This window comes from Bos mutus, chromosome 23, assembly GCF_027580195.1.
Source record: "Bos mutus isolate GX-2022 chromosome 23, NWIPB_WYAK_1.1, whole genome shotgun sequence".
Lineage (NCBI taxonomy): Eukaryota > Metazoa > Chordata > Mammalia > Artiodactyla > Bovidae > Bos > Bos mutus.
The window spans coordinates 39,119,278-39,142,731 of record NC_091639.1 but is presented as its reverse complement, the minus strand read 5'-3'; the positions used below and the strand labels follow the sequence as shown (position 1 = coordinate 39,142,731).

At 44.5% G+C, this 23,454-nt stretch overlaps 1 protein-coding gene across 2 annotated transcripts; it reads right to left on the bottom strand.

Moving 5' to 3' along the window:
- Window positions 1-1,056: 1,056 nt before the first annotated feature.
- PPIL1 (peptidylprolyl isomerase like 1) lies at window positions 1,057-21,635 on the bottom strand. 2 transcript variants are annotated; one of them, XM_005907729.3, is made up of 4 exons: window positions 21,323-21,635; window positions 18,037-18,191; window positions 3,008-3,076; window positions 1,057-2,243 (listed from the first exon to the last, which is right to left on the bottom strand). In XM_005907729.3, exons 1-4 carry the CDS (start codon window positions 21,376-21,378, stop codon window positions 2,023-2,025), a joined length of 501 nt encoding a protein of 166 aa, XP_005907791.1. In that variant the 5' UTR covers window positions 21,379-21,635; the 3' UTR covers window positions 1,057-2,022. The 2 variants fall into 2 exon arrangements, with proteins under 2 accessions (XP_005907791.1, XP_070216974.1); XM_070360873.1 differs by lacking the exon at window positions 21,323-21,635 and adding an exon at window positions 19,090-19,229.
- Window positions 21,636-23,454: the final 1,819 nt, after the last annotated feature.

Sequence of the window (23,454 nt, the reverse complement as noted above, 5' to 3'; positions counted from 1 at the left end):
TCTCCAGAGAGGATGTGAACATTCATATGACAAAAGGGTCAACCAGGATTCCTTTTACACAAGCTCCCTTTACACAGAATCAGGAATTTCTACATCTCTGGCTACTTGGCAGAATTACTAGAAACTGTGACTCAGTTCAAGTTTTACTCTTTGAGGTCACATCCTTTCTGAAAACTGGCATGTGCTTGCATGTATGATCACCATGGCATACGTGTGGTATACTCATCCAGAAACAAGGAACTGTGCCTGTGTGGCTCTCTTCCCAACGTAATCACAACCTTGTTTACTTCTCAAAGTAGCCAAAACACATTTCCACCACTCCCATGACCTGGGTGAAAACAGGGATTTTCAGGATTATAATTCTGGAAGGTGAGTGGTAGAGTGTCTTATTCCTTGCTCCCAGAGGAGGATCCAATTATGTCCACCCAGTCCAAGCTGAAAGAAATGTATTTCTACTTTCCTACAATAGAATTCTGTACCCTAAAACCATCTCTGGGAGGTTACAGAGTCATTTACATAGTTTGTTATTGGGTTTTGCTTTCTTGTCATTGAGAGAAAAGAGAAAGATGTGCATGGGGAAAGCCTGAGGAACAGAACCTTGTTTGGCCATTCCATAAAGTAAATCACCATTTCCAAAATCAGAGAGGGATCAGGAGGAACATTTAAGCTATAATCCTCTTTCAGTCAAGGAGCTATCCATTTAAGAAAGCAAATACTACATCACACATTGCCCCTGAGTTCATGATGACACGCAGGTGTATCTCCTGCAAGTTCACCTATTGGTTCAGGTATCTCAGCACATCCACGTGGTTAATCCACAGGGGCGTCCCCCTCACTCAGAAATGCTGGTCGACATCACTTAACTTCCTTCTCTGGTACCTCCATTTAAAAGTCAAACCTCCTCTTGGATGGCAGAAATCTACTAGAGATCCCCAAACCTAAAATGATATGAAAGCCTAAAGATCAGTCCTACAATAAGTACTACTTGAGATGATTCAGAGGTCCGAATGGCTGTTAGAACCTCGTACAATGTTTAAGATCAGACTACAGCAGTGATTTCAACCATCAATGGCATTTTATTTTGGAAGTTTCTATGCATTCCATAGGTATTAACTTCCTTTCCCTCACCACTCCCTCCTTAAAAAAAATTACAAAGATTAAAAAAATACATATAAACTCTCTTACCTAATTTCTCTTAAGTCTTAGTTTAAAAAAACTTAAGTGGTGCTTCTCCTTTATGAGAATACTGCTTTTTTAAGGAGAACTCACAGTCTGCCTTTATGCTCACTACAGATTTCTACTCCTTCCTGGAGAAAAAATGGTCAATGCGCCTGCTTCTTTTTAATAAATTCATTTCTCGATTATTACACATTATCATTCCCCACTTGACACCTTCTTAGAAACTTGATTGTTGGATGCATTTTTCATTTGGCAAAAATTCAAAGTGGCTTTGCGTGGGATGTCTAAGTGTCAGAAACAGCAGTGTTGATGTTCTGAGAGGAAAAATATATACAGAGATGCATACAATCCCTGGAAGAACAAATGCAAGAGACGAAATAGGGGGCGCACACAGTTAAGAAGGCTGATAGACACTACTTGGTTTTGAATTCTATGGCTGTCAGCCACTAAAGACTGCAGTGTAGGCCAGAATATAAATTTCTACAAGAGGTTGTTAGGCACTGCGAAATGACAGAGTTGGCTTCACTTTGTTTGAAGTACATAAAGCAGACACACACGAGAAGGAGCAGTGTGGGTCATGTGCAGTGAGCAGCTATCTGTGAAAGATCGTGTAAGAGCATTTCTGCAAATGCTCAGTCAACGCAGGCACTGGGGAAGAGAAAAGAAGCATCTGATCAAAATATACTTCCATCTCTAACTCACCCAAGACCCCAGGCCTCCTCAGTGCCTCAGATTTGCAAGGCCAAAATGAAGTTTAGAGTTATGAGTCATTCTAGGTCATCTGCAAACTGGTTTGTTGGGGCCATCTCCGAAGACCAGGGTGTGGCCGAGAGGGCAGCAAGTCTACCCGGAAGGGTATGCCTTAATGATCTTCACATCGTCCACGGGGCGGTCCTGGGAGTTTGTTTCCACCATTCCAACTCGATTCACCATGCCTATACCCTGACACACACGGCCAAAAATGGTATGCTTGCCATCAAGCCACTGGGTGGGAGCCAGGGTCACAAAGAACTGGCTGCCGTTGGTGTCAGGCCCTGCATTGGCCATCGCGAGAATTCCAGCCCCTGGTGGCAAAAAGGAAGAGGAAAGAGTATGAGTAACCCTGACACTCCAGCCTGGACCTGCTATACCAGCCTAGGGATAGAAAGAAGCCACACCAAGCACCCAACTGGACAATCTTGCCCTCAGGGCAGGCTCTCTACTCTCGCACAGAGACTGACAACTGGACTACCCCAATGGCCTCCTCTTCCTTGTTTTCACCTGAAGTGAAGCTGCCCAGTCATGTGCGACTCTTTGCAATCCCATGGACTGTAGCCTACCAGACTCCTCCATCCATGGAATTTTCCAGGCAAGAGTACTGGAGCGCATTGCCATTTCCTTCTCCAGGGGATCTTCCTGACCCGAGGATCAAACCCAGGTCTCCCTCATTGCAGGCAGACACTTTACCCTCTGAGCCCACAGGGAAGCCCTGTCTTCACCTATTCCTCAGCTTATATCCATCATGATCCCTGCTAACTGCTGGACCAGGTTCTCAATTCCCCTCAAAAATCCAGGAAGGTCTCCTGCTTCTTTGCAGAATCTTTTGCTTTCTTGCAACATTCAACAAGCAGTGAGAATTGAGATCACTCAGACCAGTGCTCTGAATCACTCAGGACTCCGAGAGGCGCCGCTTTCTCTAATCGGCCAGAGCTCTTTGGGGCGCTGCAGCTGGGCAGCTACATGGCACCACGCCATGGCGTCAGGCAGTCACCCTGAATCACTGCCAAAAGAGTGAGCTTTTAAAATCCACTCCCTCTTCCTACCCAGTCCAGCCAGATTGTACACTTACCTGTGAATTTCAAGTCTGGATGAAGTTCATCTTCAAACTGCTTGCCATAGATAGACGCACCACCTCGACCTGCCAGTTAGAAGATGGGAAACCAGTCAGTCAGTCTCACATCCCACCACACAACAAGAACTACGGTCCAGGGCCAAAAGATTGTTTGGAGTACGGGAAAGGAAGATCACCGTGCACACCCAGCCGCCCGCTAAGTACACTGCAACCACACAGCCCAGCAGCAGAATCAAGCACTGACACAGCACATTCAAATCACCAGTTTCATTTAGGTAGGACGTTTCTCTTCAAAATAACACTGTTTTTTTTTCCTGCTTATTAAAGTAATACATGTTCACTGTCAAAATACAGAAAACATAGATCATTATCAAAGGAATAGCAAATTCTCCTGAATCTAACAATCTACAATAACCACCATTCATGACTTGACGTGTTAAGAGCTTTCTTAATTTTTTACATTTTTATGAGTACTTCAGACAGGAGTGGTCTAAGACCTAAGCCTGTGCCCGTCACAGACATTGCTAATTAATCAGCATTTTTCCCTGCAGAGCTCAGATTGGCCTCTGAATCTGTACCCACCCACAACTCCAGACAGCTATTTTCAATGGATCAGAGATGGCATAAGAATTGAAACCTATTCACTACCTTAACCTAGATGAAGGGGAAAAAGAATCATTTAAGTCAGATAACTAGCTTAAGGAGAAAAAGGGACAGTGCTAAGTGGCAATGTGGCAGAAAATAATAATATTACAGTAAGCAGAATTCTTTAAGAGGACAGGCCACATACTGTAAGTGAAGGAGGAGACAGGCAGAGCTGGACTCCATCTCAGGCCAGGCTGCGAACATTAGGCTACACGCATGGTCACCCTCCCAGTGGACTCTGAACTCTGAGCCCGGTGTCTATAGAAATGGCACACCAATGGAAAATCAGACCCCCGGATAAAAGAGCCTCAAGACTTGTACTTGGACTCTCCATTGCCTAAAAGAATATGCTAATTATCTCTGTAACAGAACAAAGTGGTAAATTCCATTATGTTTATAGGGATATGACCACAGGGCTATTGATAAATATCCACTGTTTATCTAGTCTTGTGACACATAAATCATGGGTTAACTTTGATCGTATCTCTCTTTTACCTTGTCCAGACTAGTTTCAAGGAATTTGGGGAGGTGGGTTTGAACAAGTACACTTAGGGTATATAAAGTTTTCACAAAAACTGGTCGGGGTCCTCGGCTAAGAGGAGACTCTGCCTTGGGCCTGCCGGTGTAACAAACTGCACTCCACTATCTGCATTGTCTTTCTGAGTGAGTTTGTTTCCCGGAACATGTGGCTACAACATAAGGAGGATATGAAGAAACATGGCACTGGGAACAATTTGCTGGTAACCACCACCACATTATTTATATTATTGATACAACAGTCCATACTCTTGCTATGCTGGGCACCCAGGTTTATTGTTAGAAAAAAATGATATGTTAAATAAGAATTTACCACAGGAAAAAATGTCCTAATAGGAGATAACTTTCCTAATCAATTATTTAGTCAACCATATGCCTTGTTGAACTATTTTGGCTTCTCGGGGCTTTCCTGATAGCTTAGCTGGTAAAGAATCCACCTGCAATGCAGGAAACCCTGGTCCAATTCCTGGGTTTGGGAAGATCTGCTGGAGAAGCGATAGGCTACCCACTCCAGTACTCTTGGGCTTCCCTTGTGGCTCGGCTGGTAAAGAATCTGCCTGCAATGTGGGAGGTCTGGGTTCAATCCCTGGGTTGGGAAGATCTCCTGGAGAAGAAAAAGGCTACCCACTCCAGTATTCTGGCCTGGAGAATCCCATGGACTGTACAGTCCTGGGGTCACAAAGAGTCTTACATGACTGAGTGACTTTCACTTTCAAGTTGACCAGTCAAGACAAAACATCCTGAAACACAGTGAACAGTGGATTTTACCAGCTTATTCTGCTTGCCTGGCAGCCAGGAAACTGGCCAGAGGCAGGGAGCTCACTTTCTTTTACAGCCTGCTGTGAAAGTAGCATGTTAAAGCACCATGTCCACCCCCAGAGAGCCCTGGGCCCTGCTAAGATGTTTCCATGGTTAAAAAAAAAAAAAAAATCCTTTGCTTTATCTTTTAGGATGCTCCACCACAGGGAGCGTGTCACAGCCCCCGGTTCAGGAAGGAAACACTGTTCTCATGTAGAGGCATGGGGGTGAATCCTAACAGAGTTGGGGAAACCTCCCACCTGGCCCAGGCTACCTAAGCTTCTGGAAAATTACTGAGCTACCAAACTATGTAAAAATTCATTCCAAAAATCCCATCTTGTCAGTATACCTCCAAACAGCATTTATATAACCAATACATTCCCTCTGACTACAGGGTCAAGGTTCCTGCTTGAGCCTGGGGTGAAGGTAGGGGGTTAGCTGCAGGGCTAGGGCTGAAGATGAAAGAGGAGAAACAGGGCTATGTGGACAAATCCAGGTCAAGCCCTACCCCCAGGGCTTGAATGAGCAAGCTGAGGGTGAAGTTCAGCAGCTCAGAAGCATGATCTCTGCAAGTCAAGGACTGCCAGAGCCTCGTAGATGAAGCCTGGAAGTTTAAGCAACCAGGAGATGAGAAGAAAGGGCCTGGAGGCCCCTTTTTACTCACTAGGCATAGTTTGACCAGTACATAGTTTGACAAGTACTTCGGGCCATGAAGACAGTTTAGTCATAATGTTATCTTTTCATAACTTAATTCAGTTCAGTAGGGTTTGCAGCAAAATGTCAGAAAGACAAATAATTCCAATCAAAGCATTCCTTTGGGCATGTGGAATAGGGCAGAGACGGTAGGAGGACAGGAGTAATTAAAGAGTTGTCTGGTGCAAGAGCACAACAGGTCAATGATCACAAACAAAGCCAACAACTAGGAAGCTCTGCGGTCAAAATGCACTGTGGGCTCCTCTGGCACAAGCACAGGCCTGTTTCCACACTCTACTCTCCAAGTTCTTTCACTCTTCAGTCCTCTCTTTCACATATTTACTCAAAATATGTAATATTTCAGACATAATACAGAGAGTAATATGACAAACAACTGTGCACCCTCCTCTCAAGGAATAAAAGTGTGCAGGGACTCCCCTGGAGGTCCAGTGGCTAGACTCCTCACTCCCAATGCAGGAGGCACAGGTTCAAATCCCTGTTCAGGGAACTAGATCCCCACATTTGAGAATTTGCAATTGAGGGTTTGCATGCCGCAACTAAGACCTGGTGTAGCCAAATAAATAAAAAGAAAAAGAAGAAAGAAAGAAAATACGGGAGTCTGATAGGGACAGATTAAAGGGACAAAGTAGGTGATTAAGTAATTAACCCCATCAGGGGACTCTAAGTAGAAAAAACATGGGAGACCCCTGCAAGTTAACAATAAAGAGCAGGCTTGCTTAGAAGCATGAGACCTGCCCCTAAACAACAGTGGCATTAGCCCCACATCCTGCCCAGTAAGCTCAGTAAGTTAATGAGCCCCAGGACGCGCTCTCTGTACACATAAAATGCACAGTAATTTGTGGACCTAACTTGACCATATAGGGATGAAAAACTTTCCTATGCAACCTGGAGGAGGAACTGATGATAGAAACATAACGTCTACTCAGAAAAGACAAAAAAAGTTCTTCCCCTGGCTCCCCGCTTTTCCTTTGATTATAAAACTGTAGCCCAGCAAGTTCTCAGGACGTGGCAACCCCTCGCCTGCCCACCTGTAAACCACACAAGCGTCCTATTCTAATAAATCACTTATCTATATCTCTTTGCCTCTCACTGAATTCTTTCCGTGCTGAGATGTAAAGAACTGTGGTACTGGGAACTCTTTGGAACTTCCTGAAATGACACCAGACGGTTTCAGACCCAAAGACCCCAAGCACACACCCCCCACCCCATTTCCCTCTCTCAACTCCGCTATTCCCCAAGAGCTAACAAGGGCTGTGGGCTCACTTTCCTCTCAGATACTATTCTGACCAGGAATTTGTAATTTCTGTGCATTTTCTTTTCTACTACATATTGTCTGCATCCCTAAACAAGGATACTGTTGTTTGCATGCTCTTAAGTTTATATAAATGTGCTATGCTAAGTCGCTCAGCCATGTCCGACCCTGTGCGACCCCATGGACTGTAGCCCACCAGGCTCCTCTGTCCATGGGATTCTCCAGGCAAGAATACTGGAGTGGGTTGCCATTTCCTTCTCCAATACTCTATATATTCTTCTGCAATTAGCTTTTTTTGGCTCACACTGTAAGTGATATTCATCCATTTTGTTCCAGGCAGCTCTGATTACACTGCAATCTTATCTTTTCTCATGGCGATGGATATTTAGGATCTTGCCCATGTTTTTGCTATCATAAACTATGCTGCAATAACCATTCTTCTACTGTCTCCCGAACACAAGTGCAGGAGTGTTCAGGGATGATACCTCACTGGGGGACGTGCAGGCTCACAGGTTATGAGCGTCTCACCGTTACTACATTTCCCCAACTATCTCGTCAGATGTGGCCCCAATGTGCACCGCCCCCTAGTGCTCTCACTCTCACTGCCTGAGGTCCTTTTGCCAGGCTTTCTAATGTGTGTCAGCTCTCTTGTGTTTTAAACTGCGTTTCCCTGGAGCTATGCAAAATTTCATGTTTAGTGGTTATTTAGCTTTCCTCCTCTGTCAATAGCCACATTTCAACTGAGTGGTCTGACATTTTACAATGTGTGTGTGTGTGTGTGTTTTTTTTTTCACTAGTAGGATTATTCTAGATACTGATCCTTTGTCAGTGAATGCTTTTGCAAGTATTTTTTTCCAGTTTACTTTTTTCACTCTTTTAATGGGATCTTCTGGCACAAAGAATTTTTTTGCAGTTGAAATTCCTTAAACTGTTTCCATATGACCTGTGCTTTCTGTTTCTTAAAACTAACAAAACATAAATCCTTTCTTATTCCCAAAAGTCCTCTGATGTCTGTTCCTCCTGCTCCTCACCGACTACAGAAACCTCTCAAGATGAACTGAAGTGGCATCTGAGACATGCAGAGTGGTCTCCCACACAAAGATCACCAAACTTGGTGCTACCTGTCCCCACCTCTCCCATAGCTGATGGGATCATGGATCAATATCCAGCCCTAAAGCAGCCAAAGGTCAGCCAGTTTACTCATTAGGAGGCCCGTGTGAAAGCTCTGCTTGGGGCATTTGACATGAGAAGGTGACTAACCACAATCCAATCAAAGCCTCTCTTTCAGCAAGGAAGCCTCTAACAGATACTGAAGCTGTCTTCTGAGCATTTCCAACCCCTTCTCCACAGCCTGCCTCAACCTCAGAGACAAAAAGGCAGGTACTGACCAGTCCCTTTTGCAGCTAGGGGTGACCAGATGACCCAGTTCTGACTTACTAACGTATACGGAAGCCACTGAATAGAGCTTCTAAGAAAGCTACAGCTTTCCTGACAAAAAGGGAGACTCCTCTGTCTCTCATCTTCCTCCTTGGAAAGCAGAGGTGATGTCAGCAGCAACGGCAGCCATCTTGCAACCATAAGACAAGTTTGGTACCAAAGGCCAAAGCACTAAGAATGGAGGAGTGGATCCAGCAAGCCTGGATCCCTGACAACTCCACTGGGCAGGGGAACCAATGCCCACAACTGCTTAACTCCAGACATACTGTCACATGAAAAAAACAAAGCCTCCGTGGTTTTCTGTTACTTGCAGCCAAAAGGATCCGAAACTGATACAACCACTTGGTTAGTTAACAGTAGGAAGGGGAAGCTGACTAGTGGGGCTGCTAGTGGATTGCCAGGGCAAATGCCAGATACCAGATCTAACACAGCAAATGACACTACAGTTCCCAAGAAGCTTTACGTTCTTAAGATAAGAGTCCTCTCAGGCTCACTTGCCTTTGGGGTCAAAGAGATCTGGATTTTGGGTCCCACTTCACCGCAGACTAGTTGTGCAACCTTAAGCAAGACACTTACCCTCTCTAAACCTCAGTTTCCTTGTCTGTAAAGCAGGAATAGTAGTAGAAATTATATTTCATAGAATTATATTTCATACATTTCATAGGACTGTTACAAGAATTAAATGAGAGCATGCATGTCATATATAAACCATGTGATATATAACATGAAGCACACAGAGCGGCATCAGTGATGATGAGCCCCCTTTGAGGTAATCTGAACATCTTCTGTGAGAGGTGACTGTAGATCATGATCCACCTTGGGAGTCAGTCTGCCTGAGCTTATTCTAGTTCGTCTTCAAACCTCCATTACTCCCTGGCTGCTCCTTGCTCTTTGTGGGTAACTTTGCTTCTTATTTCACTGAGAAAAAGATGAGAACTTGCACATATTTTCACCACCAAATTCTCTTTCCTTCCTACATCTCTACCCGTTTACTTTCCCTCTTCCGTTATTAATACACTCAAACTGTCCAAATGATTATCCTACCACCACACACCAATCAAGCCCATTCACCTTTAAAAAACTCTGCAACTCCGATGTTCCGCTGTCCTATATCAACTTTCTAGTACATCATTCCTATCAGCATAAAAGCATGGTATTACTATTTCCCATTTTGGAAAAACGGCAACAGTAACAAACACTGTCTCCAAGTTTCCCCCTATGTCTCTGCATCAATTCCCAGAAAAACTCCACCCCCTTCTCCGGCCTCTTGATGCTCTCCATCCAGATGCTTGCCTTCACCACTCCGTGGAGACGGCTCTTGTCAAGGTCGTCGGTACCACTACGTCGTCATTAAGTCCAACAGTCAGTCGTCAGGCCTCACCCTGCCTGATCTGCGAGCAGCGTCTCATAGCTGCTGCCGCCCTTCCTGATATCCCACCTTTACTACAGCTCTTCACTTTCCTCTGCTTCCCTTCTCTGCTTCCTTCTCCTCTGTCACAGATGTTAGACCTGCATTGTTACGTGACGACTTCTCTTTCCAGTCCTTGCTCCCTCACCCCTTTATCTTTCACAGGTGTTACCCCATTAAATCTCTTGACCTCCTAACTCTATCCAGGCATGTGCTTCCCAGAGGACCAGCACCCAGGGAACCGCTATCACCGTAGTCCAAACCACAAGCTTTAGCTTTGACAACAATGAAACCATCTAACTGGCCTCCCTGCCTCCAGCTTTCCTCACTAGTCTATCCTCCAAGTGGAACTCAGGGGGATCCTTTTAAAACAAGTCTGATCATGGCAGACCTCTGCTCAAAATCCTCCAGTGACACTTCTCCACACTTAGGACAAAATGCAAAGTCTTCACAACAACTTACAACACTTTCCAGGGCCCCCCGCCACTCTCGCCCTCGCCACCTGCTCCAGCCACACCAGCCTCTGCTGTTCTTGCAGAGCACACTGCACTGAGGCCTCTGACTGCTGCTCCCTCTGGATGGCCCGGCCCTGACAGTCTCACGGCGCACTACTTTACTTCACCCAGAGCTCCACTCACATAACCTCCCAGAGGTCTTCCTTAATCACACTATCCACAATACCACCTCTCTCCATATCCCAGTGGTTCTCAACCAGGCGACACTCTGCCCCCTGGGGACACTGAACAATACGTGCAGATACTTTTGCTTATCACACCGAGGGATTCTACTGGCATCTGGGGGTAGAGGTCCAGGAAGCAGCTAAACATCCTATAAGGCACAGGACACTCCCACAACAAAGAACTGCCCTGCCCAGCATGTCAGTGATGCCAAGACTGAGAATCCCTGCTCTCCCCCTTATCCATCGTTTTTTCTGTATCATTTGTCACCCGTATCATGTACTTATTTGTTCACTCTCTCCTACTAGGATGAGTTTCACAAGGGCTTTCTTAGTCATTACTGTATCCCCAGCTCTTCAAATAATGCCTGGAGTCCAACAGACATTTGTTAAATGAATTAATAACCAAAATGAATAATAAAAACCGTATGTTTCTGCGCTCGTATTTTGTATCAAGTCTGCGCTAACCATTTTACAAACATCTGCTCATTTACTACTCACAATAACCCCATGAGGTACATATAACCACACTCCCCATTTACAGATAAGAAGCTCAGCGAGGTTACATAACTTGTCTACAATTAAAAAGTGTTCATGTGAAGCCAAGATTCAACCCCAAGCCCACCAGGCTCCACAACCCTCTGTTCACCCCAACACTACATTACCTTGCACGGACCACGGGTGGATTAAATGTCCTCACATACTTTCCTTACAAAGCATCCCAAATGGTCCCTGATGATGCTGGATCAAACCTGAACTTCCGTCTGTGAATCTCCATGAACTGGCCTGATCTAAACCCCACTCTCTCTCCTACTACTCTGCACTCTGTCCCTAACTGGTCCTCCCTTACTATCCCTTAAACACACAGTTCAGGGGCCTTAGAAATCACATTTCCGGCATCTGTCCTGGGTGTGGAGAGGTAGTTGGGCTGCGTCACCGCCAGTCCCAGTGCGAGACACGATGCCGGGGTGACAGCTCTCCCTCACACCCCAGAGGCCTCTCTCCCTTGCGCCTCCTCTTTGCATTCATTCTGAAATCTAAAATGCCCTTCCCTGTCCTCTCAAGAGTTAAAATTCTACATTTCCTTTAAGGCTCACCTCAAAATATGCTTCCATCCCATTCCAGTCCCACTTCCACTGTACTTTTCTTTTATTATGAATTATTCCAACCTATGTTCTATAGATAACCGAAAGCGTATAACCATGAATGTGCATATTTATTGTATTATTACTTTCTGAAAGTGAGTCACTCAGTTGTGTCCAACTCTTTGCAACCCCTTGGACTATACAGTCCATGGAATTCTCCAGGCCAGAATAATGGAGTGGATAGCTGTTCCCTTCTCCGGGGGATCTTCCTAACTCAGGGATCAAACCCAGGTCTCCCACATTACAGGTGGATTCTTTACCAGCTGAGCTGCAAGAGAAGCCCAAGATGACTGGAGTGGGTAGCCTATCCCTTCTCCAGCGGATCTTCCCAACCCAGGATTTGAACCGGGGTCTCCTGCACTGCAGGCGGATTCTTTACCAACTGAGCTATGAGGGAAGCCTCCATGTTATTACTTTCCTGTTGTTTCTTATAACGAGTACCTTGTCTTCCTGGCAGGGCAGGGAGCTCTGCAAGGAAGAGAAAAATGCCTTGGCTTCTAATGTTTAAATACTCCTCACAGACCTTGGAATAGTACAGGATACCCCGCAGACTCTTACCAAACATTCATCAAATGAATAAAAGTAACAATGAGCTTGCTGTTCAACACTTTACATTTCAGGTGTTCCTGGAGCTACTAAGAGGTGAGATGAAATCAGTGAGGGCGATGCACAGCATAATCAGCGTGTAGTTAATCAGTGCAATCACGGCAGCCGGCGAGCACCATGAGGCCAAGTGCAGAGCGGGAAAAGTGAAAGGAGAGCTTGACGGGAGCCAGGTCACACAGGGAGGGGAGACAAGAGGTCAGCAGACAAGACACAGGAGACATTCAGAGGGCTAAGCGCGCTTTCCACACAGCATTATTACAGTAAGGGAGATTTAAAAGAAAAAGATGGTTTAAAATAAACAGGAGGTCAAAGATAGCCGAACTCAGAAAACATCTGGCAAAGGTGTATCAGAAAGATCATGCAAAGTATAGTTACAGAGAAGCCAGACTGAGGGACAGGTGGGGATGGAAATGATTCATTGACCTGCTGAGGAGCTCAGGATGCCACGCGCAGCATATCTTGTGTTACCTAATCAGCTAGCAGTCCATACTCAGGACCCAGGAGGGCCCAATTCCTGCTTGCCTTCCGTCACAGGCCTGCCAGCAGGCTTAGCTCAACTACTCACTATACTTGAGGTTGGATGCAATTATTTGGAAATCTTTTGAGTGATTCAATTTCATTAAAATTACATCAGGGAAATGTGTGTGACATTATGAAGGATTGAGAACCAAGTATAGAAATATTGGGAAGCTCTGATATGAGCACTCACATCTGAGTCACTTCCAATTCTTGTACACTAATCAAGGACACTCTCAGTTCTACTGGTGTTATAAATTAAAATTTTATCTCATAACAAAGGAGAGAAGGAAGACAGGAAAGAAGTACATCAACGTGTTGACAGGACATTTTCAGACTAAGAAAGTGGAGTGAAGCAGAATTAGACTCTGCCCCCTCCAATAACGGATGAAGCAAACCCCAAAAATTCAATCTCTTTCCAAGTCAAAAATTCATCAGCAAAAACCAAATTGGAAAAGAGAGACAATCTTATTCCAAAGATTCTGAAAAGTCAGTCAAGGAAAGAATTAAGAGATTCTTCTTCCTGCACTCCTTAAAAGGAGAAATCAGGAAAGGAGGCACGTCACCCAGAGAATTATTACACATGCCCTCCAATTCTGTGAAGCCAACAAGGGGAGTAGGTGAATAGCCCTGAAGAAGTTAAGGAGAAGCCCACACACCACAGGCATTCAGCGGTGGCGGTCAGGCTACCAGCAACGGCCACCTTAGTGGGCAGGAGGAACACAGGGCCATGATGGGGGATTAGGATACACTACTCCAAAGTAAGGTTCCATACTGAATATTTCAAGTTGAAGGAATCTGAGAAATAGCAGGTACAGGAAGGACTTTCTTACCTTCCCCTGAAGTGGGCATAAAGACCCTCAAGTGAGAGACACCCTTCGTACACCCAGAGGAACGGAACATTCCTACCTCCAAGAAAGAAGGACATCAAGAGAAATCTGAATGAACAAGCCTTGCTACGTCTCCCCTAGTTTACTACACTGAGCTCATACTCATACCCACTTCTGTCCGGTAACATCTTCCCACAACTTTCCACTCAATCAACGCTTGCATAGAAACGCTCAGACCTTTTCAGGTCTCCATTTCCTTGTAAAGGAAATGTCATGCACAACTTATATGAAATGAATTTGTAGGCTATTCTCTTGCTAATTTATCTTCTGTTGTGGAAACACAGCTGAGAATGATAAATGGTATGAGGCTTCTTCCTTGGCTCCAGCTACACTCAAGGGCTGCCCAGGGCCCAGGGCAGAAGGACACCACTAGCATGGAGTCTGGGAAGACAGAGCAGAAGTTGGCAACCGAGTATTTGGTATGGGAAAGGTAGCTGGTCCCACATAGGTGGGGACAGTGACAAAGAGAGTCCACTTACACTGTACCCAAGCGAATAAAAGGTAAGCTCAGTGCAGGTTCCGACACTAAGCATGGATAAGGCGACAAGAAGTGGCACGGAGACTGTGCGAACATACACAACAAACGGAAGGAGGGAGAAAATATGACCCAAGAAGGGCTTCTTCGTGGCTGTCGCAGCTACAGACGCTTCAACAGTAAGAAAAATTCAACAAAACAAGAGCTCAAAGACAAGGTAATATAAATCAACAGGATACGGTGAAAAGATTGCAGAGCAAGTTCTCTGCAAAGTTTGAGAGCCAAATGACACGAAGACAGCACTAATAAATAAGTCAGAGCAGTAAAGAACAGAACAGACATGACTCAAAATTGAATAAGCCAGAGTAAAGGTCTGAGATTATTTCAGCGGGTGCAGGAAAAAATAGAAAAACATCACCTCACTTACTCAGAAGAAATGTGACAGATACGGAAGGTGGAGGTGATGAAACAAAGAAAAACCAGTTCCATGAAATAGAAAATCCAGTAAGTATAAAAGAGAAAATATTCAGAAATACAAAAAAAATGTTTCCCTGTATTGAAGGAAGGAGCAAATCTGGCCTCAGTATTTTCCACAGCTATGTTCTAAACCAGAAGGCAATGGAGCAGAATTGTCTGCAAAAATCTGAGGGAATTTGTCTGGCCCAAGTGTACATAGTCATGGTCTTTTTTTAACTGGAAGAAATTGTTAAACATGATTGAATTAAAAAATATAACACCCTCCAGCCCTTGCAATAAAAGCCATTTCTGCCTTCTAGTACTTACAAATAGAAAAGCCTAGTGGTGAGCGCTGAACCCTCTGAAAATGTAAACCCACTCTGTAACTGAAGGACTCATGGGTGCAGTATAGAAAACGCTCTAAACTCTGATAAGGAAAAACAAAACTAACACAAAATTGGGAGCAAAGGAGGGAGGACAGATGTGAGATAACGGAAAAAAATATAGATACCTACCCCCGGTTCCTGGCACAAGGCTTCTAAAACCCTTGTAATTTCCCAAGTGATAAGAACACTAAGAGTATTTCTTGTTCTAATATTTGGTCTTTGACCCTGTCCCTAACAGACAGCTCTTGAAACCTTTATAAATTCCTAAGTGATAAGAGCACGAAGACCATCTTTTGTTTCAATGAGGTGACTCTGGGGGGCTCCTGGATGGGGGCTGGTCGCCAGAAAGACCAAGTCATAATTAGAAGTTAGAATTATCAGTGTCTGCCCCAGCCCCTTCTCCAGAGAGGGAAGGAGAAAGCCTAGAAATGGAGCTAATACTTGATCATGCCCACAGGAGGAAGCCTCCATAAAATCCCAGTAGTATAGGCTTTAGAGAGCTTCAAAGCAGACGAACACATCCACATTGGGAGGGTGATGCACCCCAACTCCTCAAGGACAGAAGTTCCAATCTCCAGCACCCTTCCAGATCTCACCTGAAGCATCTCTGTTCATCTGTATTCTTTGTCATATCCTTTAATAAACTGGTAAGTAAGCACTTATGTTTCCCCGAGTTCTGTGGCCTGCTCTAGCAAATTAATCAAACACAGCTGGTGTCCAAGGAATTGCTTGATGTGGGGAGGAAAACTCCATATATTTGGTGACCAGAAGTGTAAGAAGTAAAGTGTTCTGTGCGAGCACATAAAAGTAAAGGAGAAGCCCAGGAGGGTAGAACTGAGTTTTTCCCAACACAGGAGGTAGACAAAACTAAGTTTTCCCTAAACAAGAGGAATGGGTAGAAATTTAGGTATAATTGCCTCATCTTTCAGAGCAAGAAGTCAACTTTTCTGTTAAATAGATACAAAATTAAATACAACACTTTTTCTTTAAAAAACAACAGTATTCATAACATAGCCTAATTCTCTTAAAATTATTTCCATCTAGCTGGCGCTCCATCCTTTTAACTAGGTATCTAAAATGCAAGATGTCTAGAATAATGGTCACCAAAAGCTAATGTTCATTATTTCTGAGAGGTGGGATACTGGGGGAAATAGCTAACGGTGGTTAGGGATCCTTAGGAGGTATCCTTATGAGTGATTTTTCTTGTTTTGACCACATTGCGCAGCTTGCAGGATCTTAGCTCCCCAACCAGGGATCAAACCCAAGCCCCTGAGATGGAGGCACGGAGTCCAAACCACTGTACCAGCAGGAAATTCCCCCTTATGACTGATTTTTTGGTTCTTTTTTTCTACTTTCTTTTATATTCTGTATTTTGAAGTGTGTCCATATATATCAAAAAAATAAAATGCCTCTTAGTCATAAAGGATAAACAAAGGACAATTAAGAATGACAAAGAAGAAAAAGACGGGAAAAAAGCTGCCACAGAGAGACCCAAGCTGACTTAAAGGGAAAAGAGCAGGAGTAGGAATCAGCAGAGAAAATGCAGATTGAGAAGCAAGGGCCCTTGAAAGGTGTAAATGCTGGCATCTACCGATTTCAGTAATAAATTCCACCTAAATGATGGTAACTCCCGAATTCGTACCTCGATCCTAGACCTTTCCATGAACTCCACACTCATATCCCATTACTTATTCTACAGAAGATCTGACAAGTCTTTCAAACATAGTGGCCAAAACCCAAACCAAATTCTTGGTCCACATCCAAACATGCTGTTCTCTCAGCTTTCCCATTTTACTAAATTCAAGTCAAGAACCTTAAAGTCATCCCTAACTATCTCTTCCTCTCACCCACTTGCCCCTCCCTCTTTCCAACCTCAGCAAATTCCACTGGCTCTGTTTCTATCAAAACATAACCTGAATCCAGTCACTTCTCACCACCATCTCTACTATCACGCGAGTCCCAGCCACATCGAGACTGGCTGACGACAGCTGCTTTCTAACTGGTTCCCAGCTCTCACTCTTGCCCCATCTCTATTCTCCAAACAGAATTCAGTGATCTTTTAAAAGAATAAGTCAGATTGTGTCACTCTTTTGCTCAAAACCTTCTAATGGCTCCCCTCTTATTCAGAATAACACCCGAAGTCTCTACTACTATGCCCTACAAGGTCCCAATTGATCTCCTACAGGGACTCCCACCTCACAGCCTCTGGACCTACTGGAATGTTCTTCTCTCAATAACAAGGTTCATTCCCTCACTTCCTTCAGATTCCTGTTCCAACCACACCTTCTCAGACAGGACTTCCCTGACTTTTCCACTAAAATCCTATCACTGAATCCTTTTCCTGCTTTATTGGGAACAGGAGGGTTTTTTCCCTTTATTCTGAGCCATGTCCCTCAAACTCAGATCTGGCACAAGGTAGGTACTCAATATTTTTTAAATGAGTGCATCAAAGAATCCACTATTTTCTTTTCCTTAAAACGTTGCAAATATCTTTCTTCTGATTATCCAGACTGTGTGCTTAGTCGCTCAGTTGTGTTCAACTCTTTGCGACCTCATGGATTGCAACCCACCAGGCCCCTCTGTCCATGGGGATTCTTCAGGCAAGAATACTGGAGTGGGTTGTCATGCCCTTCTCCAGGGGACCTTCCCAACCCAGGGATTGAACTTAGGTCTCCCGCATTGCAGGTGGACTCTACCATCTGAGCCATCAGGGAAGCCCATGAATACTGGAGTGGGTAGCCTATCCCTTCTCCAGGGGATCTTCCTGACCCAGGAATGGAACTGGGGTCTCCTGCATTGCTGGTGGATTCTTTACCACATGAGCTACTTACTACAATTCAGGCAGATATTATTTGCTCTTAGTAAGCAATACATAGAAGTTATGAGAAACTCTGTAAAGCTCAAGAGTCAAGACTGGTTTCTCGTCATATGCGTGTGTTTGGGGAAGAGTGTGTGGTAGCAAGGGCAGAAGTGGTTGCCAGAATCAACTAACCCAGGCCCTGATACTTGGAAGAGAGCTCTGGTTGCCATATACCCAGTTATAAACAGGATGAGATTTCAGAAACTATCACTGACTTAACTGTACCTGTCCCTGTTGGGTCACCTCCCTGGATCATAAAGTCTTTGATGATTCTGTGGAATTTGGTGCCATTGTAGTAACCTCGACGAGCCAATTCAGCGAAGTTCTTACAGGTCTTTGGAGCATGCTTCCAGTACAGCTCCAGCACGATGATCCCCATGCTGCAGGGGAAGAGGACAGTAGAGCTCCAGTCAAGAACAAGGTCATGGCACACAGGAACGTTATGGGACCACTCCACAAGTCTTCATTTGCAAGCTTATTGAGTCATGAAATGATGATAAAGATCAGATTTCATGCTCAGCAAAGGAAAACAACACAATGCAAATAACATAAACACAGACATCTCCTTTGAGGAAAACATGCTGGGGCTTCTGGTCCGTCTTTCAAGCAAAGTAACCATGGAGAACTAAAAATCCTAATGCCTTATACACAACAAATCACGGATCATTGGAAACCAATATAACTAACCCCTAAATTAGGGAGAAAAATCTTACACCCAGTTTATAACTTTATTTAAGTTGGATATTAAAATATTGGGAATTCACATTTATTTACATATACCTAAGTTTCTGGGGGCTCCCCTGGCAGCTCAGCTGGTAAAGAATCCACCTGCAATGCAGGAGACCCTAGTTCCATTCCTGGGTGAGGAAGATCCCCTGGAGAAAGGATAGGCTACCCACTTCAGCATTCATGGGCTTCCCTGGTGGCTCAGATGGTAAAGAATCCGCTTGTAATGCGGGAGAGCTGGGTTCGATCCCTGGGTTGGGAAGGTCCCCTGGAGGAAGGCACAACAACCCACTCCAGTACTCTTGCCTGGAGAATCCCCATGGACAGAGGGGCCCGGCAGGCTATAGTCCATGGGGTCACAAAGAGTCAGACACGACTGAGTGACTAAGCACAGCACACAGCACAAGTTTCTGGGGATGAAGTGGAAACTGAGTAAATGAGAGACAGAAAGGCTTTCAGTGATTTTTGGGCCATATAAATTTGTAAAAAAATTAATGGAAAAAAAAAAAAGTACAATTTGTGTGTATCAAAGTGCAACAAAGGCAAGCTAACCTGATTACTTCAAACCTTGTCCCAAACCTGAGCAAACTCCAGGAGACAGTGAAGGACAGGGATGCCAGGCATGCTGCAGTCCATGGGATTGCAAAGAGTCAGACATGACTGAGCAACAACAATGTGATGAGCACTTTTCCCCCTGAAAAGTGGCTAAGAAAAAGGAACAAATGAGATTTAAGACAGGTGCTTTCCTATCTTAATTTCATTCATCTACCTCCATTTCATCTCTCACTTAGACTTCAAGCTCCAAGAATGTAAGAATTGAGTCAACTCCGTATAGCCTAAATACCTAGTGTGAAGCGCAGTATAAGGACTCTATAAATAAATGTGGTATGTGCTAGAACATAGCTTTCTAAAAGCCTTTCTAGTGGCAATTCATTTACACTCTTAACATTTAACATAGATTAACAGTTACTCTGTGCAAGACATGGTTCTAAGTGCTTTTCCTCTTACAGAGGAACATTCTGGTGGATACTTTTAAAATACAGGGAATAACTTTTTGGAACAGCAATCAGAAAATAACCTATACAAATCTGGAATGTGCATACCTTTTGGCAGCAATTTCAACTTCTAAAGTTTCTACTCTATGTGAAAACTTACAAAAGTGCTTGAGGATATAATAGGTGCAAAGCTGTTTATTCCAGTAATTGTCCTAACAAAAAAATGAGAAGGAATTTAAATGTCCTTCATAGAGGGAATGACTAAAATATGAAATATCCATACAGAAGGCTGCATGTATTACATGCAAATTACAGAAAAAAAACATACAGTATGATCATACGGTCTTATTATTGTTTAAATATAGAACATAAAAGAGATGTCTTTTTGTACAGAGAAAAAGATCTGCAGATCATCCAACATCAGTTCAGTTCAGTCACTCATTCGTGTCCAGCTCTTTTCGACCCCATGGACTGCAGCACGCCAGACCTCCCTGTCCATCACTAACTCCCAGAGTTCACCCAAACTCATGTCCATTGAGTCGGTGATGCCATCCAACCATCTCAATCCTCTGTCGTCCCCTTCTCCTCCTGCCCTCAATCTTTCCCAGCATCAGGGTCTTCTCAAACTATTAGTGGTGTGTTTACAGACAGGAGTGGCTGTCACTTCTTACTGTATACACTTCTACAACTACTTGAATTTAAATTTTCATTTATTTTGTAACTAGAAGAAGAAAAAAAAAACAGGTAGTTGAGAAATTACATACTTTCAAGTTGACCAGAAAAAGTAGAATTTTCCCTTGTAAGAAGATAGGCAAGATGGCCAGGGGACAAAAACAGCATCTGAGAGAACTGTGCTCTGAAGGAAAGCAGCACAAGCAAGAGGAAGGCAGAAAGACAATGGCTGGACTCTGGCTTATTGATGTGCAAATGGAAGACTGTAGGCAGAGAGAGGTAGGCAAATATGGGATGAAAAAAATCACCTTCGAAGGAGAGACCACAAAATTTGAATTTTATATTGCTGGAGCAGTAAGAAATTACTTAAGGTTATTTGTCCTACTTCGGAAAGATCTCTTTTAACTTTTTCCAAAGAGGCAATGGAATGAATGGGGCTAAAGAACCTAGCACAGCAGGCAAACAGATCAGACTCCAAATGAGACTCCCCTACTTTACTAGCTACAAGACTAATCAAGCAGTTTACTCTGTAAATTTTGACATTTCCCCTGCTAAAACTAGAGAGAAGGTGGAATAGTACCTACATGATCTGAGTTGCTAAGAGGAGTAAACTAAACGTGATGCTACACACAGGGGACATGGCACTCGCTGTTTGGTGCTCAATACTATCACTTTGACAGGAGGGAATGAATGCGCTTCTTCCTGCGTTCTCCTAAAAATCTGTGTAAATAACGGACCTACTTACAACCCTTAATATTTACATGTCTGTCTCCTTCACTATACTGTAAGCTTCTAAAGGCAAGGCTGTTTCATCCACCTCTGACCCTCCGATCCCACGTCCCTGGCCTGTAGACTGAACGCGCGCTGGTTGAATGAAGGATGAATGAACCGAGGGGTAGAAGGCGGGCACTCGGGCCGCTGTCGCTAACAGCGCAAGTGGGTGTGCAGCTCGGACGCGGGCAGTGGCGGTCCCCACTCAGCCCCAAGGCGGCCCTCACTACCGCCCCTCCACGAGGAGGCTGGCCTTCCGAAGGCGCGAGCCCGGAACGCAGCCCCGCGGCTAACCCTGAAACTCCGCGTCGCCTCCACCAGCCCAGCCCCGGAGGCCGGACCCTCACCTGGTCTCCAGGTACACGTTGGGCGGCTGCCAAGAGTCTGGAGGAATCGCCGCCATGGCGAAGCTGGCGGAAAACTCCCGAGGCGATCGCTACTTCCGGCGTCGATTCGCCGGGACCCGCGGCTGCTGCAACCGGCTTCCGGTTCCCGCCGTTCAACTCGAGAGATGCCAAAATTGGGGGGATTTGAGACCAGGCAGAGGAAAGACCCCCACCCCAACCCGCACCTCCAAGGCCGAGAATCTAGAGCGTGAGGCTAAAGCAAGCTGTCTCCTAGGTCGGAGAAAAGTGCCAAGCTCCATTGGAGGTGATCTCCGAGTGGAGAGAGACCGCGCCATTCTATGGACTCTCTGATTGGTTCGTTTAGGCATGGGGTGGGGTGTGACCGACCGGCAAATCTGCACTTCTAATAGAGTTAAAGCCTAACCTTACGTTTGGAAGAATTTCTTAGTCCCACAATAGTGCTGAGACCCAAGAAGAGGAAGAGAAAGGAAGGGGATAGAGATGAGAGCTGCCAGAAACTAACACTAATGTAAGGCGCTGTACATTTACATAGCACTTGGACATTATTATGTTATCTACTCCGCAAAACAGCCCTGTAAAATTGATGTTATTCCCATTTTTCAGATGTGAAAACTGAGACTCAGCAGATAAATGACATATGTCCATAGCCAGGCTTCCCAAGTGGCTCAGTGGTAAAGAATCCACCTGCCAATGCAGGAGACACAGGTTAGATCCCTGGGTCAGGAAGATCCCCTGGAAAAGGAAATGCAACCGACTCCAGTATTCTTGCTTGGGAAATCCCATGGACAGAGGAGCCTGATCTATGGTCCATGGAGTCCCAAAAGACTTGGACATGGCTTAGGTACTAAACAACAACAGGTCCATAGCCCCATAGCCATAAAGCAAATCAAACTTAGTCTCCAAAGGCAAAGTGTCTGGGGAGAGGGAAGAGGGAAGGACTGGGAAGAAAGTCAGAGATAAAGGAAGGGAAAGCTAGGAGAATGAAGATCAAATAGGTCAGGGCTAGAAGCAAGGATTAGAGTGACTGTGGCTGGGATAGATGGTAGTCCAAGGTTGTTAGGAGTGTTTACACATTATCAAAGACAATGAGAGGAAGTTTGGAGGGAGGACAAGAAAGAAATGGGATCAGTGAACATACTGTAAATGCTTTGCACACCACTTGATAATGGCAGTTAAATGAATGCTTACTTTATACCAGGCATCCAGTAAGCACTATTGTGTACTTTCACATCGTTAAAAATCAAACACAAATGGAACTCACACTTGAAAATTTCCTCATTCATAATTTGTAGAGGTTATACTCCATTTATAGTTATTATAAAATATTGGCCATATTCTCTGTGCTCTGCAATATATCCTTGTAGCTTATTTTTGAGCTTTTGACAACACTTAATCTTCAAACCCACAAGAGGTAGATATCACTATTCCCCCTTTTACTTTGAGGAAACTGAGACTTACAGAGATAACTTGCTCAAAGTACCAGAGCTGGGATCCTGTGCTCTTGACCACAGTTCAGTCCCAGTTTCCTTAATTGCCAAGCAGGAATAAGGGCATACAAGATCGTAAAGGTCAAACTAGACAGTGCGCTCCTTGAGAGAATAACTGAGCCTTGTTCATCTTTGTGTCCTCCTCGCAGAGGACTGAACATAGGATGCTCGAGTTTCGTTGAATGAATAATAAACAGAAAATTACATTTTAGGGGCTTCCCTAAATGTTTACCTCTGGTGGCTCAGTGGTAAACAATCCGCTTGGAATGCTGCAGACAAAGGTTCAATCCCTGCTGCAGAAAGACCCCACGCACCACCTTAACTAACTTCACTAACTAAGCCCGTGTGCCACAATCCTGAGCCTGTGCTCTAGAGCCTGGGAACCACAACTACTGAAACCTGTGCGCCTAGAGCCCATGCACCGCAACAAGGGAAGCCACCGCATTGAGAAGTGCACGCACTGCAACGCAGAGTAGCCCCTGCTCTTCAACTAGGGAAAAGCCTGTGCACAGCCATAAATAAATGAATAAAATTATTTTTTTGAAAAGAAAATTACATTTTAGACTGATGAAAGCTGTGCTAATGTAAGGTATAATTAATTTACACTTCCTGCAGTCTTGTGTT